Source organism: Cupressus sempervirens, chromosome 9, assembly GCF_028749045.1.
Source record: "Cupressus sempervirens isolate cs-2001-9-10 chromosome 9, ASM2874904v1, whole genome shotgun sequence".
Taxonomy (NCBI): Eukaryota; Viridiplantae; Streptophyta; class Pinopsida; order Cupressales; family Cupressaceae; genus Cupressus; species Cupressus sempervirens.
In genome coordinates, this window is record NC_143126.1 from 606,062,674 (window position 1) to 606,079,439 (window position 16,766).

At 34.1% G+C, this 16,766-nt stretch overlaps 1 protein-coding gene across 3 annotated transcripts; it reads right to left on the reverse strand.

Annotated features, from left to right (window-relative positions):
• Window positions 1-12,149: 12,149 nt before the first annotated feature.
• LOC149540139 (pentatricopeptide repeat-containing protein At3g02330, mitochondrial-like) lies at window positions 12,150-16,282 on the reverse strand. Of its 3 annotated transcripts, none has more exons than XM_089801323.1 (2): window positions 13,876-16,282; window positions 12,150-13,602 (listed from the first exon to the last, which is right to left on the reverse strand). In XM_089801323.1, exons 1-2 carry the CDS (start codon window positions 16,079-16,081, stop codon window positions 13,514-13,516), a joined length of 2,295 nt encoding a protein of 764 aa, XP_089657449.1. In that variant the 5' UTR covers window positions 16,082-16,282; the 3' UTR covers window positions 12,150-13,513. The 3 variants fall into 3 exon arrangements, with proteins under 3 accessions (XP_089657449.1, XP_089657447.1, XP_089657448.1); XM_089801321.1 differs by having other exon boundaries at window positions 13,803-16,282; XM_089801322.1 differs by having other exon boundaries at window positions 13,747-16,282.
• Window positions 16,283-16,766: the final 484 nt, after the last annotated feature.

Consider the following 16,766-nt stretch of genomic DNA (forward strand, 5'->3'; position numbering starts at 1 on the left):
AGACTTGGTGAAGATTGGTTTTGCAAGGACAAATGATAATGCAATCTATATTTGAAGATTAGATCTAAAAAAGGGATATTGTTAGCTAAGATATTTGTTGATGATATCATATTTGGAGGAAAGGATGCATTGTGTAAGTCATTTGTAGATCAAATGAGGCAAGAGTTTGAGATGTCTATGTTTGGAGAGATTAAATTCTTTGTTGGCTTGCAAGTGTATCAAATGAAGAAAGGCATCTCATTACTCAATCAAAGTATATCAAGGAGATACTGAAAACTTTTGGTAAGGAAGACTGAAGACCAGTGGGAACACCCATGGCTACTAGACACAAACTTTCAAAGAATGATGATTCTACTTATGTGGGCCAAACATTATATAGATCAATGATTGTAAAGTTGTAATATGTTGTACAAAGCAAACCAGGATTGTTGTTAGATTTTTTTCAAATCCTAAGGAGAATCACATGATGGATACAGAAATGATATTGACATATCTGAAAGGAAAAAAAGGATTATAGATTGTATTACAAGAAGAATGACAAGTTTGAACTGAAAGAGTATATTGATGTAGCATGGGATTGCAATGTTGATGATAGAAAGAGTACAAATTATGGACCTTTCTTTCTATAAAAGAGAATAGTTTTGTGGACAAGCGAGAAGCAAAATCGCATCTCCCAATCTACAACAAAAGCTAAATATGTAGCATAAATAGTTAATCGTTCTAACATAGTGTGGATCATGCTAATGAAGGGTGTTCCCTTAATACCACAAACACATAACAAAAATAAAGGAATAACAACAATTAGTGAGAATAAAATATGGGCTTCTTATTATTGTCGCAAATGTAGAATTATTGAATTTTGAAATACAATTTGTGAACCCACATGGGCACCTTCCTTACAATAATTTGCAACACATAGCTACAAACTATCACCCAAAGTTGTCCTACCCAATGCATGGGCATTCCTTAAATAGGAATTTTTATACCAGCTGGGAAGTTTCTAGACATCATACCAAAACCCTTGAGACTGAAAAACACTAAAATTACATATAGAGTCATCCTAATACACCTTTGATAGTTATTTTTAAATTTTTGGTTGGCCCTATTAATCACTAATCTTTATGGTTTATAAGTACCAAATATTAGATTAGGTTTTCTTTTATTTTAGTTTAGGTTTTCTATTAGTTTTATGTTCTAGCAGTTTTGTATAATAGTTCATAACTATTATTGTCATCTACTTTATAAATTTGCTTTCCTATTATGCAATAGTATTCAATTTCAATGGAAATAATAAATACATTCTAGATTCTAATTATTCCTTCTTTTTCAAATCTTGAGCCAATAGTGGTATCAGAGCATTGGAACAAATCTATGCATGAAGCTTCTAAAGATTGGAGCATTTTTACATGAAAAAATAAATTGATTTAGGTGCAATCATTTTTTAAATATTTCTAAAACTTGATTTCTACTAAATTTTGGCAAGAAAATTTCAGCAATTATTTAATTTTGTACTCTGTGCAAATTGTGTTTTATTTTTGGATTCATAATGCAGTCTATTATTTCATTGATTAGGGAAACATTGTCTGGAAAAGATAATTGGATAGAATGGAATAGAAAAGTAGGAAACACACTTATTTTTAATGATTTGTGGACCAAAATATGTGATGGAAGTACTCAACCTAAAGAACCAACTGACGCTAAAGAAAAAGAAATATGGGTATATAAAAATTCAAAAGCTTTAGCTTTAGCTTTGATAAGGGCTTCTATTAATGGAGAAGTGTATTGATATTTACAGGGATGCACACTTTCTTGGGATGCCATTCATAAATTGAAAATTTTATTTGATTCTCATTCAGAGTTAGAATTCATTCAGTTGCAATTAAAACTATTCAATCTTGAATTGAAAAATGGTGATGTTATGAGTCCAGCTTCATAAATTAGAGCCATAAAACAAGATGTTGATGCTACAGGTGGGAAAGTTGATATGTATCTCATAGATTTTATTAAAGCACTTATTCCAACACATTCCACATATCTAGAATCTCTTCAAGCAACCAACCGATTAAAAACTATTACTTTTGATTTATTGGTTGAAAAGTTAGTAGAGCATGAGAAAGCATTCGGAAGAAAACTAGATAATAAAAATGAAAATGCATGTCTTTCTCATCAAGAGAAACTTCCAAATAAAAATTCTTCAAGAGGTGGTTATAATGATAGAGGGAAAGGTAGAGGTCAGTGGAAGAAAAATTATAATCAAAATTAAAGGCAATTTTTACACTATAAAAGATGTGGTAGAAAAGGTAGGCATGAAGCCCATGAATGCAAACTCTCTTGGGATAAGATAGAAATTTTTAAAGAAAAATATTTTAAGCACAAAGATAAAACCAAAGTTTAAAAATGATGATACACCTTCAAGTGATAAAAGTTCAGAAGCAGCTCAGTTTGCTTGTGATAGTGATGAAGATCAATATGTTCTTTTTGTTTCAGAATGTGCATATGATTCCTTATGGTATGATAATTAGATTTTAGATATTGGAGCCACACAACATATGACATTTTGATGAGATTACTTTGAAGAATTTCATAAAATTGATTGTGGTCCAATTTACTTAGCAGATAAGTGAATTCTCAAACCTATTAGAAAGGGAACTATTCGATTTAAATGTCCTAATATTCTATATTTTGTGCTTCGTGATGTTTTATTTATTCCTCAATTACAACGTAATCTATTATCACTAATATTGATTAGACAAAAAGGACACTCCATTCTATTAAAAGATGGCCACGTTGTTGTCAGAAAACAATATAGTAATGAAGTTGTATTGACTGGATGTGAGGATGGAAGATTATTAAAATTAAATGGAACTTGTGCTCCTAAAATTTTTGCATATCTTACTGAGGAAGCTTGTCTATCTGCTACTATGTTATGGCATACAAGATTTGGGCATATTTGTTATGACAAAATTCATATTATGAAAAAGAATGGTGTTGATGGCTTGCCTATTTTGTCTAAATAAAATGAAAAATGTGAAGCATATATTGTTGCTAAGAAACATAGAAGTTCTTTCCCTTCATCCACTTGGAGATCACAAAGAAAATTGCAACATATTCATTCTGATTTTTGTGGGGCTTTACCAGTAATTTCTATGAGAGGATCTCAATTTTTTTATTTTGTTCATTGATGATTATAGTGACATGACATGGATTTGTTTCTTGCAGGAAAAATCAAAATCTTTTGAAAGTTTTAAAAGGTTTTGTGTTATGATTGAAAATCAAGCTAAATCTAAAATTGGTACTCTTCAAACAAACAATGGTGGAGAATTTACTTCTCTAGTGTTTGAAGATTATCTATGTGAACATGGGATTCAACATCATCTAATTGTGCCAAGTACTCTTCAACAAAATGGAGTTGTTGAATGAATGAATAGAACCATCATGAATATAATTAGAGCAATGTTGTATTTTAAAGGAATCAAATTGCATTTTTGGGCTAAAGCAGCAAGAACTACAGTCTATCTTCGTAATAGATCTCCATCATCTGCACTTTAGCAAGAAATTCCAGATGAAGTATGGTTTGGTTATCCTCCTATTCAACATCTTAAAAATTTTGGGTCCACTTGCTATGCTTTAATTCCTAAGGGAAAAAGAAGTAAGTTGCACAAACATAGTTTTAAATGAATTTTTCTTGGATATTTTGAATCCTCTAAAGCATATAGGTTGTATAATGAAGCTAATAATAATTCATCATTACATGTGATGTTGTGTTTTGTGAAACTTCTAAGCGTGCTGAAAATATTGAAAGTCAACTAAATGATATATTTTCCGAGGGGAACCCAACCTATTTAGCCTCACCTTTAATGGATTCGCATGTGGAATCTTTTCCTCAAGCTATCCTCATTCAAACTGATCCATTGTAAGGCCCACACTAGTACCCTAGTATAGATCTTGATGAAATAAATATGATTATGAGTTAATTAGGTTATGATTGACATTTTATTGTTACTAATAATGATTTATGAGAACCTATCAAAGACTAAAGAAGATTTTGGTTATTATAAGTGTAACACCTATTCAATAGCATTAGGTTGAATAGATAAGATCGCATGAAAATGAAACTCTATATGTTCAAGCTAGGGACTCAATCAAGGAATTCATAGAATGATTCACTAGCCAAAATTAGGAAAGATGAATTAACATTTTCTCTCTTAAGAAATAACAATGGATGTAGCTTATAACATCAACAAAACATAAATGGTTGCATTCCTAGATTTTTTAAAAATAATGACGACATAATTTTAGAACATTCTAATGGCTTGAGAGATTAACTCTAGTACACACATACCCTCGTAATGTAATAAGGGTATTGTTAGGAGTGTTGTTATGTTTAACTTGACTGAAAAGATACTAATTACATGTTTCCATATTAATGATCTCCACTTAAGACATATAGTAGGATCCATTTATTTGTTTTAATGATGTAGTAGATATGACCTCAGTGTTTCATGGTTATGATGGACAAGTATTGTAATAGTGTTAGAACGGTAATTTCATTATGTTAAGAAAAAAAAATGTTGATACACATATTTTGATATTGCAATGTTTTGAATATTTATTGGAAGTGATTAGATGAAAGTTAATTGAATATGTTAATACAAATTATGTGATATTAGATCGTTCTACACTTATCTATATGTATTTCTATAATATTTCATTGGGCTACTGATGGTTAAGTTGAGTGTGCAGGAAAGTTGAAACATGGAAATTATTTGGGGAAACAAGGTTCAAACCTATGTGAACACGGTAAAGCCAAGGTGAATCTTTGGAAGATTCAAAACCTCGTTGTATTGTGTTTATTTCATAATGTGACTGTGCATGGGTGTTATAAGTTTAAAGATCATGATTAATTAGCAACATGTCATCGTGATGTGTAAAGTATTTAATGTGTGTGCGTCATTTGACACTTGTGTTTTCTATGTGTAAATGACATGTCATATAGGATTTTTGGGCATGAAGTCACTTAACCTAAACTTAATCTGATTGTGAAATTAAGTTAACCCACCTTGGAGAGTGTTAGCACGAGTCACCTTCATGATGGAATTCAAATTAAATTTGATAGGAACTTTAGAGAGCCTAAAAGTGTTTCCCAAGTGTTACTTTGGTGAAAATAAGTCACCCACATGGTAGTATAGGTTGGGGGACTAATTATAACCATAAGTTGGCCTAGGGGACTTAGGAGACCCTTTAAACTAGTCATTTTCAAGCTGATTTGAAAATCAGAGTGTCACATGACTTCTTTCGTCACCACTCCACTTGGTTAAGTTCTTATTGGTAAAAAGGTATAAGGGTGTAAGAGGGATAGGTGGGGTTGGAAGTAGAGGTCTTTTTAGGGAGCTTGGGCCAAACTTAGTGGTTGTTCACCCACTCTCTAATTGTAGAGACACCTAGGGTTTGAGGGAAGCATCATGGAAGCTAAGGAAGGAAAGCTCTTCATCACCATTCTTAACCATTAGCTTGGAAAGAGTTTAGTGCTTCATGCCATGTTTTCTCTCATCTCATGAAAGTTGAAGATGTTAATTGTAAGAGTGTTTCTTGTAGGATCTATGTGGTTGTATATGGTGCATGTTGTAAATGTTTGTGTATGTGAGTCAACATGTTGAATCTATTTGCATTTGGTTATGTTTCTTGGATTGTGGTTGTGGATTGAATGTTGTGTTGGGTGTGAAGGCGTCACTTGCCCTTGGGAGGGAAGAGAAGTCTTGGGGTGAAGGGGTTAGTTGGGCTCAACATTGAAGTTGAGAAATCCTTCTCTTGGAGAGGGTATAGTTTTCATGGAGTATGGGCTCCATTGAAGCCATATGCCTTTCTATTGTTCTATGGGAGGTATAAGTGAGGATATGTGAAGAGGAGTAAGTGTTGATAGCCTTTTTGAGGCATGTGTTATTGATAGCCTTGTTATGGCATGTTTCTTGGAAGCCTTATTGAAATATTTCAATTGCAAGACTTGTTGTTCCACAAGGATATGACATTCTCCTCCTTGAAGAGCCCACCTTCACCCAATGTTTATGATTCCATCTGTGAATCATTGTGCAAACCTTGGTTGGGGATTGTAAATGTGTTGTTAAACTGTGGTATTCATGTTGGTTCTTGTTATTGTGATGTTGTTTGAATGTATCCCGATTGAACCTTGTTTCCCCTAGCATGGGGGTGGCCTCCTTGAGGCCTAGGTTGGGAGGTGAGCCTCTATGGTTCTTTATTTTCTTGAAATTGCAGGTTATTTGATGCTCTTGGGTACTTGGAAATCATGAAGATTTCATTGCATAAGGGAGTAAATATTGTTGCAAATGAGTTGATGCTGGAGATACAAACTCCATTTTGCTATGTGTCCTATTGGTGTTATGTAAGAGTATTGTGTTGTTCATTTTCAACTAACAATAGAGGGATTGTAAAAATTTGTGTGTTGTGTAAGGTCTACCCATTTGTGTAATTCTATTATGGTGATTTGCCACCTTTCTATGCATCTTGGAAGCTATTGTAAGAAGCATGTGATGTTGTTGAGAGATATGATGTCTTATTTTAAAGTAATTGTAAGCCTCCATGTTTATGTAGGTTTGCAAGAATGAATCTAATTATCATGGAAGACTTGTAATAATAGGAGGATTAGATCATGGAATGGTATTGGAATGATATTATCTCTCCAACTCTCTTGAATAATAATTGTATAGGCATCATTGAATTGGATCTTTGCATGGAATACAATGTTAGATCTTGACCAAATGGTTTACCAAATTTCATTACTAATAGATTAGAATTAATCAGCTTGTTTCATTTAAGATTTCTGTCATGCTTTCTATATGTGCTTTTGTATTGATTTATTGTCCAAATGAATCAATGAGTTCATTAATTTAGACTAGCATAACATATCAAGTAACCCCTAATGTATCTTTGCAATAACCTATTATGGGTACCCTAGACTATAGAAGAAGAAAATCAAATAGGAGATATAGAATGTATAGAGCATAAGAAATAACTTGTTGTAGGTGTTCATTAACTCTCTAGAGTTTGTATGGGAAAATTGAAAATCATACCCAATTAATACAGACTAATAAAATATTCAAGGGAATATGCCATAGAATCTCCTAAATGTAAAATTACTAGAAAATCTTGAGATAATTAAGTATGTTTTCAATATAATATAAACCCTAAGGATATTTTCCCCAAGTACATTCCATCTTGTCTAAAATAGAGTAGACAACAAATCAAGCAAACAAATCCCCATGTAGGGGTCGGTCAGGTGGTTGAATAGGACATAAATAATAAAATAATAAACTCAAAAATAATATAAAACAACTAACCCCCTTAGCCAATCGCATTCACTTTATTGGGCACTTGTGATATGTTTAAAAAAAAAAAAGTCAAAACCACTGACAGGGCTGCCCACCTAGGTAAGACAAACCCAATACACTAAGTTGGTTAAGTTTTTAACCAAATAAAATAAGGCTATTGCATTTTTTTAAAAGTCCCTCCCCATCCTTCTAGGCGTGTATGGGGATTGATACTTAATGATTGTAAAATCTGACACCCCCCTATCATGTCAGAAGCCTTTAATTAAAAGGCACACCTACACACTTGAAAAAGGGAGTTAAACCCCATGTGTTACACTTAGGCACATAGGGGGAAGGAAGATGGACTATTGTCACATCATTTGGTGTAAGGGATAAAATGCTAAAAGTTTTAGAATGGGCATGTGAACCCATGTTTTGAAGTTCGACTTGGGAGAATGGTGAAGTGGTAGGAAAGCAATGTAAGGTAGATAGCACCCTTTTTGAGCAAACTATGCTAAGTAATTAAATGGGGCACTAAGGCATGAGTGAAAGGGAGGTTTTAGGGAATAGTGCTTAGGGGTGGGCTAGTAAAGGAATGTCCAATCCGATTTTAGTAAAGGCTAGGATATGGAAGATTAGTGGAAAGATTAGTGAGTAGTGAGTAGTGAGTTAGGAGTGTTGTGGTGATTTAACATGGGGTTAAACTTGGTTAAGTGTCCACTAAGGTATAATTAGTGGGGATGCATTTGTGAATTTAGTATTATTATTTTTTAATGTCCCTTTTAATAAATAAATAAAACATTTATGATCATATAATTAATGCACAATGTAACTACAAATCTTGTTAATTCATATACATTAATTTGTGAAATTATTTACTTAATAATGGATAGTCATTATGAGACTTTTAACATATGTGTGATTGACTGATATGTAGGCCTCATTAGAGGTTGGATAATCTTTTGGAATCATCCTTAATTCATTAGTAGGTTATCATTATTGACGACACCAAATGGAAGAAAAATAATAAAAATAAAATATATGTATATATCAATAATGATGATAAGATTCTAGTCATATTGGATTTACAATCAATAGTATGTGTGTGTGTGTGTGTGTGTGTGTGTTTCCAATAATCAAAATAATGGTATATGGTTAGGTTAATAAATTAGAGATTATGAAATGACGATGTAAAAGAACTCATCAAAATCGGTATACCTATAGACACAATATAACAAATAATAATCAAATAAGATTGAATGGAATTGGCCTGAAAATGTAAAGAATTAAGATCACCTTGTAAGAGCATACATATATAAACATATTGAATAACAAATTGTAAATAAATTATTTAGGTCAAATGGGTATATCTACACAATCTCGATTTATTAGGGTTTCGGAACAATAATGGTGCTTCACATTTTGCATGCAATGTCCTAGTGCAAGGTTAGGATGCAGAACCGTAAGGATAATCTTGTCTAGTTTTATGTTATAAGTAGCATTCCAACATCCTCAAGTAACAGGAGTTGTTATATTCCATACAACCCTTAGTTTGATAGAATGTTCATAACAAAGCATAGGTCTATTTGTATTGTCCTTCAGTTTACCCTTCTTTACTCTATAGTAGAGCATGATTGAAAATATTATAACTCAAGTTGGCTAGATAACATATTATGATGAGTTGGTTCATAATATTAAACAATTTAGATGCTATAAACAGATTAATGATAAATGTTTAATATGCTAATTAGATCAAAATGAGTCATGATAATATCCAGATTATGTATTAGTATGTTACGATCATTTGACCCTTAAATGCAGTATTAGACTCTTCAAAAATATTGATCTAGTATAGTGTAATAATGGATAGCTACATAACATATCTTGAACTAGATGTCGTACCCTTGAAATATGAACCTAATGTTCAATTGGTCAACTCATTCAACAAGAACTAAGGGTTTCCATAGCGGTAGGACTTAGGGGTTCGAACCTGTACAATATGTGGAGATGTCAACCTTGCATCTTAATGATATGTATTCAAAGACTCATGTTAATCCTATGTCTCCTTTCCTTAACCTGATCAGTGTAGCATGTATTAATTTAGTAGATCAAAAAAAAAAAAAAAAAAAAAATTGGTTATGTTTTCTTTTCTTCTTCTTCGTAAATTTAGGGTATGACATCCATCTATGAATGAGCAAGAAGAAAATTCATCAAATGATGAGCATGAAATTGTAGAACCATTGGTCACTATTGAAACATCTTCTGTGCAACCAAAATCTTCTCATAAGTGGGCAAAACAAGTCCAACAAACTTTGAAAGATTTAAGACTTGATGAAATAAGTAAAACAGGTACAAGAAGTTCTTACAAGGCAAGGCTACAAGCTCAATCCAATGTTGTAGATAACCAAGAACTTATTGATGAACTCAATTTCACAAGTGACTATGAACCAAGTTCCTTTAATGAAGCTAAAAATATTGCAGTTTGGAGGAAAGCTATGCAGAATGAGTATGATGCACTTATGAAAAATGGCACATGGGAGTTGATTAATCCACCACTTGGTTGTAAGCCTACTGGTTGTAAGTGGATTTAGAAGTAAATATAAAGCAGATGGCACACTTGAAAAACACAAAGCTCGACTTGTTGCTAAAGGATATGCTCAAAAGGATGGAATAGATTTTGATGAAACATTTGCACCTACAGCAAAATGGACTACCATTTGTACTTTGTTGAGTCGTGTAGCTCAAAATGGGTGGGAAACTCACCAAATGGACGTCAAAACCACATTCTTAAATGGTGATCTTAAAGAAATAGTGTATATGACTCAACCTAAAGGATATGCAGTCAATGGAAAGGAACATTAGGTATGCAAGCTTGTCAAATCTCTATATGGTTTGAACGAGCACCTCGTGCCTAGTATGAAAAACTTACAGAGCATCTCTTGAAGTTGAATTTCAAACATTTTGAATTTGATGATGCAACACTTTTTGTTAAAAAGGTTGATAACAGTATTATCTATCTTTTTGTTTATGTGGATGATTTACTTATCACTAGCAGTGATGAGAATTATATTCAAGATGTAAAAGAACAATTGAAGAAGGGATTTGATATGACTGATTTGGGTCATCTTCATTACTATTTAGGTATTGAGATGGTTCAAAAACCTCATTCTATTTGTATCACCCAGCAAAAATATGTTGGTGATCTTCTGCATAAGTTTGGCATGGTTGATTGTAAGCCCCTTAGTACTCCTATGGAGCAAAATATCAAACTCATATTTGATGATGCCTCAACATTGGTTGATACAACTATGTATAGGAAACTTGTTGGCATTTTGATCTATGCTACAACTACTCATCTAGATATTTCTTTTGTTTTTGGAGTTCTCTCAAGATTTATGCAACAACCTAGAAAAACTCATTGGTTGGCTGCTAAAAGAATTATTCGATATCTACAAGGTACTCAACACTATAGGCTAAAATACTCCAAGACAAAAGAGTTTTCTTTGGTTGGCTGTTCCGATTCAGATTATGTAGGTGACTCAATAGATGGCAAATCTACAACTGGATATTTAATGCATCTTGGGTCTGCTAGAATTTCTTGGAAATCTTAAAAACAATCAGTCCCAACTGTCTCTTCTTCTGAACCTGAATATATGGCAGCCTCTGAAGCAACTGGGGAAATCTTATGGCTTTGAAGGATTCTTGAAGACTTGCAAATACCATAGGCTTTATCAACGCCACTCTTAATTGATAATCAATCTGCTATCAAAATGGCTAAAAATCCAGTATTTCATGATCGCACAAAACACATCAACACAAAATTTCATTTGATTCAACATCATGTAAAAGATGGAAATATGCACCTCAAATATTGTCCTGCTGCAGATCAGCCAGCGGATATTTTTACCAAGGCATTGGGCAAAGAAAAGTTTGAGAAGTTTAGAGGAATGCTTGGTTTAACCCCTTCAGATTAAGGGGGGATATTAATCACTAATCTTTACGGTTTCTAAGTACTAAATATTAGATTAGGTTTTCTTTTATTTTAGTTTAGGTTTGCTATTAGTTTTTTGTTCCAGCAATTTTGTATAACAGTTCATAACTATTATTGTCGTCTACTTTATAAATTTGCTTTCCTATTCTACAATAGTATTCAATTTCAAAGGAAATGATAAATACATTCCAAATTCTAATTATTCCTACTTTTTCAAATCTTGGGCCAACTAGCCCAACTTCGAAAGGCCTTAACTTTTGAATCATTGCTCGGATTGACTATTATAACCACTTTTCAAAATCCTATGCTTTTGACCTATAGGGTCTAACTCGCCAAGCTCGTGTCTACCCCATTTCGGAGCCCGATCATGTTTCAGAATCTTCAAATTGAAGTACAAATATTCTCATATTACAGAAATTTGCCATCTTAATGAAAATTGATATTGTTTATTGGCGCAATAAGTTTAGTCTTTACTCGTTTCAAGTAGTTATGTAATATAAAATAAAGTGTCTCTAGTTTATGGTTTGTCTTATGAAATTTGACTTTTACTAGTGTGTTGGTTTCGGAGTTCGCATCCAATTGCATGATGTTATGATCTGTAATTGCTGTGTTCATCACTAGTATCAATTTTTATTTTCATTTTCTAATTATAATGGTTTTACAGCTTTTTTTCACTCTTCGCCGCCAAAATAATTATGATTGAGCAACAATCTTTAGCAGTTAACCTGATCAAGCCTGGTCTAAATCCACACAAAAAAATCTTGGTATTCCCTTACCCTAATAGCACAAATCCACGATGTGGACTACAGACTTGGACAACCATTTGATACCAGTAATTTATGGCCAAATAATGCACTTGAAGTACAGAAAAAGTTATTACAAAATAATCTCGGTATTCCATGGCCCTAATAGCACAAATCCACAATGTGGAATACAGGTTTGGATAACCATTTGATACCAGTAATTTAGGGCCGAATAATATTTTGAAGTACAGAAAAAGTTATTACAAACTAAAAGGTCATATCATATGACAAAATCTACAAGCAAGGCTTGGGTACATTTGAGTTAGGTTTAACCCATAGATGAATTTGTGGCTGTTTGGCCATAGGAGACTTGTAGTTAAGATGTATGCTTAATGAACGTAATCCTCTATATAAAGGCAGATATACTGACAGCTATATATGCTGATATGTTTCCATTAAAAAAAACCTCCCTGAAATGTAAGCCCTGGCTGGCCTGATCTAACTGTAACTCCTGCTTCCACATTCCCTTGTTGTGGAGAGGCTTTCCATTTCTTCAATAGTTAACCTCCTTCCACATATGCCATTCTTCCACTCCCGACAAATTTGTAGTCTGGAGAGAGTACAGGCTTCTTGAAAAACATTCTGATGTCGTAACTACCCTCTCCTTGTGACTTTCAAAAAATAACCCATCAGTATATCCTACGCACAAAGCATGATCTTGCTGTCCACAGGTGTTCCAAAACAAAATTAATTTAGTAACTTAAGGTACAGATTGATACTGAATCCTTCTCACCATGGCAAACCTACAAACATGCATTTTGTTACTATGCAATCATTTTGTTCAGAACATGCTTCGTTGTACATCACTAAAGTTTCTACTTGAGATTGCTTCACTGAATCTCCCCAATAAACTCCAGAAGAACATTGTCTGTGCCTGAAATGATGGAAACAGTTTACATCTTTCACAATAATTTCTTGTGCAACAACCTTGGAGATATACTTGGTTGCAATTTGGAATCACATACTTAAAAATCTTCACAATTCTGATTGTTGTCCAGGGGATGCTTCAACAACCCATATATAGTCTCTAAACAATGAGTAAACATTAGACTATGATGGTAAAGTATTATTTTCCTCCTCGTCAATCTCATTCAATGATATCTGGGATACACTGTCGCCTCAGTTTCCCATGACAATTTCTCCTGTTTCTTCTTCTCCACATGAGAAATATACTATTTCCTGCACTTCGTCCAACTACATGCAGATATATTATTCATTCTTTTTTTCAATCAATTTCATTTTCTTTTGAACATCACCTCATCTGCTCACTTCTGGTTATGTATTTGGGCAAAACTAAATGCATAGCATTATTAGGATCCAATTCAGAATGGATTTCAGGTAGCTTTTTGTTGACATAGTTTAGGGTTTCTTCATGGTAACCAACACAGTCCAGAAGATCAACCATGCTTACAAAGTGATAAGTTGCACTCATCACCCAATAAGAGTCGCACGCTTTCAGAGAACATCATTAACCAGACCTGCATGGCTGCATGAAAAGAGAACACAAAGTAAGGTTACATAGTCTGGATTAGTTGTATAGTGCTTTAATAGTTCCAAAAGTTTAAGAAAACTTTTTTTCTATAGCTATGTATTCTATATCCTGGAACCATAGAATTCCATGACATTATACATTTGGGTGTTGCAGATTGTCAAACGATCTATTGCACTCTTCTACATTTTGCATACATGTCTACGAGGGCACTGGCAATTGCGTTTGAAAGAAAGCCACTCTTGATTACTTTTTGATGGACCTCCATACCATGTTTCAAAACTCCAAGTTTGCCACAAGCTGGGATGATGTAGGAAAAGGTTGATGAATTTGGGTTCACACCTGCCAATTGCATTCGCTTAAAAAACTTGAAGGCTGCATGAACCAGCCCATTTTGTAAATATCCTAGAATCATTGTATTCCATGAAATCACATTTCTTCGAGTCATTTTGTTGAACAATACGCATCCCTTCCGAATCTTACCACAGCTTGCATACATGGAGATTAAACCAGTCACAACCTCATCAGACAAAAAACAGTTTTCTATTGCTTTTCGATGGATTTCCATGCCCTGTTTCAGTCGTCTCAGTCTAGCACAAGCTGGGAGGATGCTGGCAAAGGTTGACGAGTCTGGCGTTACATCAGCCAATTGCATTTGCTTAAAATTCGTCAAAGCATATTCAAAAAGTTTATTTTGTGTATAACCAGCAATTATTACAGTCCAAGAAGCTAAATCTCTCTCCGGCATTTTGTCAAACAGTTGGTATGCCTTGTGCATGTTTCCACATTTTGCATACACGTCTGTCAGGGTAGTCACAACTACAATAGCTGACATAAAACCACTTTCAATTATTTTCGGATGGAACTCCAAAACAAATTTCAAAGCTTCCTTTCTGATACACAAGGAGAGTATGCTTGTAAAGGTTACTGAATTTGGCTTTACACCAGCTAACTGCATTTGGTTAAAAAACTCCACGGCTTTTTCAAAATATCCCATTTGTGAAAATCCAGCAATAATTGCAGTCCATAGTGCTACATCTTTTCGAGGTATACTCTCAAACAATTTGTACGCCTTCTGTATATTTCTGCTTTTCACATACGTGTCTATCAAGGCAGTCGTAACTATAACATCTGAAGAAAACCCGTTCTCAATTATGTTTTTATGAATCTCCATACCTTGTTTCGAAACTCCCATTTTGGCACATGCTGGGAGTATAGCGGAAAGCATTGGCAAGTCTGGCTTCAAACCTGTCAATTGCATTTCCTTAAAAACCTTAAGTGCATTCTTCACTAGCCCTCTCTGTGCATATTCAGCAATTATTCCTGTCCATGACACCACATTTCGATCAGGCATCATTTTGAAAAGTCTTAACGCCTCCTCCAGATTGCCATTTTGTGCATATCCTGTAACCATCACAGTCCATGAGACCTCGTTGGCTTTATGCATTTTGTCAAACAATCGGCGTGCCTTCTGCACGCTTCCACATTTCACATACACGTCCATTAGCGCCGTCACAATGGCAACATCTGAGAGATAACTACTTTCAACTACGTTTTTATGAATCTCCTCACCCAGCTCCAGAGCTTCCATTTCCGCACACAATGGAAGGATGCTCGCAAATGTTACATTGTTTGGTTTTACTCCTGCCATCTGCATTTGCTTAAAAAACTCCATGGCTTTTAATCCAAGTCCATTTTGAACGAATCCAGAAACGATTGCAGTCCATGAAACAATGTTTCGTTGAGGCATTTCTTTGAATAGTCTTAAAGCCTCATCAAGGGAACCTCTTTGTACATATCCAGTAATCATGATAGTGAATGAAACCAGGTTTGGACTACGCATTTTGTCAAACAACTGGCGTGCCTTCTGCGCTCTTCCACATTTTGCATACATGTCTATCAGAATATTCAGAGAAGCAACATCAGAATTAAATTTACATCTTGTGAGTTTTCCTTGTATCTGCAAACCGTGTTTTAAAGACGCCATTTTGGTGCACACAGAAAGAATAATTGAGTAGCTGAATTCATCGGGTTGAATAGCCATCCTTTGCATGTGGCGAAACAATGCCAATGCCTGTTGAGGCAAGCCGTGCTTTTTGTAAGCTGCAATTATTGAATTCCAAGAGAAGCTATCTGTTACACTCATTTGCTCGAAAACTCTCCGAGCATCAATCAAACTCCCACATTTATCATACATTTTGATGAGTATGTTGTGTAAAAATGTATTTGATGCAAATGTAAACACCCTCTGCTTCATGTGAGAGTGAATTTGCTTACCCTCCGAGAGGGCTTTCTTGGCAATACATGCCTGCAAGATATGAAAATATGTACAAGAGTCTACATTTTGTTTCATAAGCAGAATCTGCAGCGCCTGCTTCAACTGGCCCTCTTCACAAAGTCTTCTGAGATTGACAAGAGTAGTAGACGTCATTGTACTGCTGAAGCAGGTCCTCTTTACAATGTGTCTGTTACTCATTTTCCTCCATTGAAAACTGGGTGATGATCATCCGATTCCAGTGTTCTACAACTTTCTGAATTTGAATTTTTATAACTCGTATAATGCGTTTTAAATTTTGAGGTTGGGGTTAAAACACAGCTCGCATGTGCAGCGGTAATTTGGCTTTTACGAAACCCGTCCTATAGGAATTTCACACCCTTTCAGAGAGGATAGATCAGATGTAATTTAGCTTTATAATGAGTCTTCTAAATAAATTGATTTAAGTTAATAGAGATGATATCATTTAACTATAGAGAACTCAGGTATAAAATTTGAGAAGATCCATTTCTTTTTTGAAAATTATCTCATTATATCTTTTGGAGCACTTTGTATATTCTTTGTGAATGAAATCTCATAGATGATTATGGCTTGTTGACAAAACTCGGGGGATTACATCAAACTTCACATGTTTGTGGGACATTTTTATTATTCACCATGTGTGTGTATTATAAGTTATAGGTGAAGTATATGTAGTTGAAGTGCAATATAGCATTAGTTTGTTGTTGTTTTGTGTTCTATTGTAATTATTCTTTCTTTTTTCTCCTTTCTTGATCTTTTTCAAGAGTTGGGGATATCAAACTTAATATACAAAAATTGAAGAGTTTTCAATGCATGCATGATTTAAATGTTATTTTTTAATTCTATGTATTCAACATGGCTATTG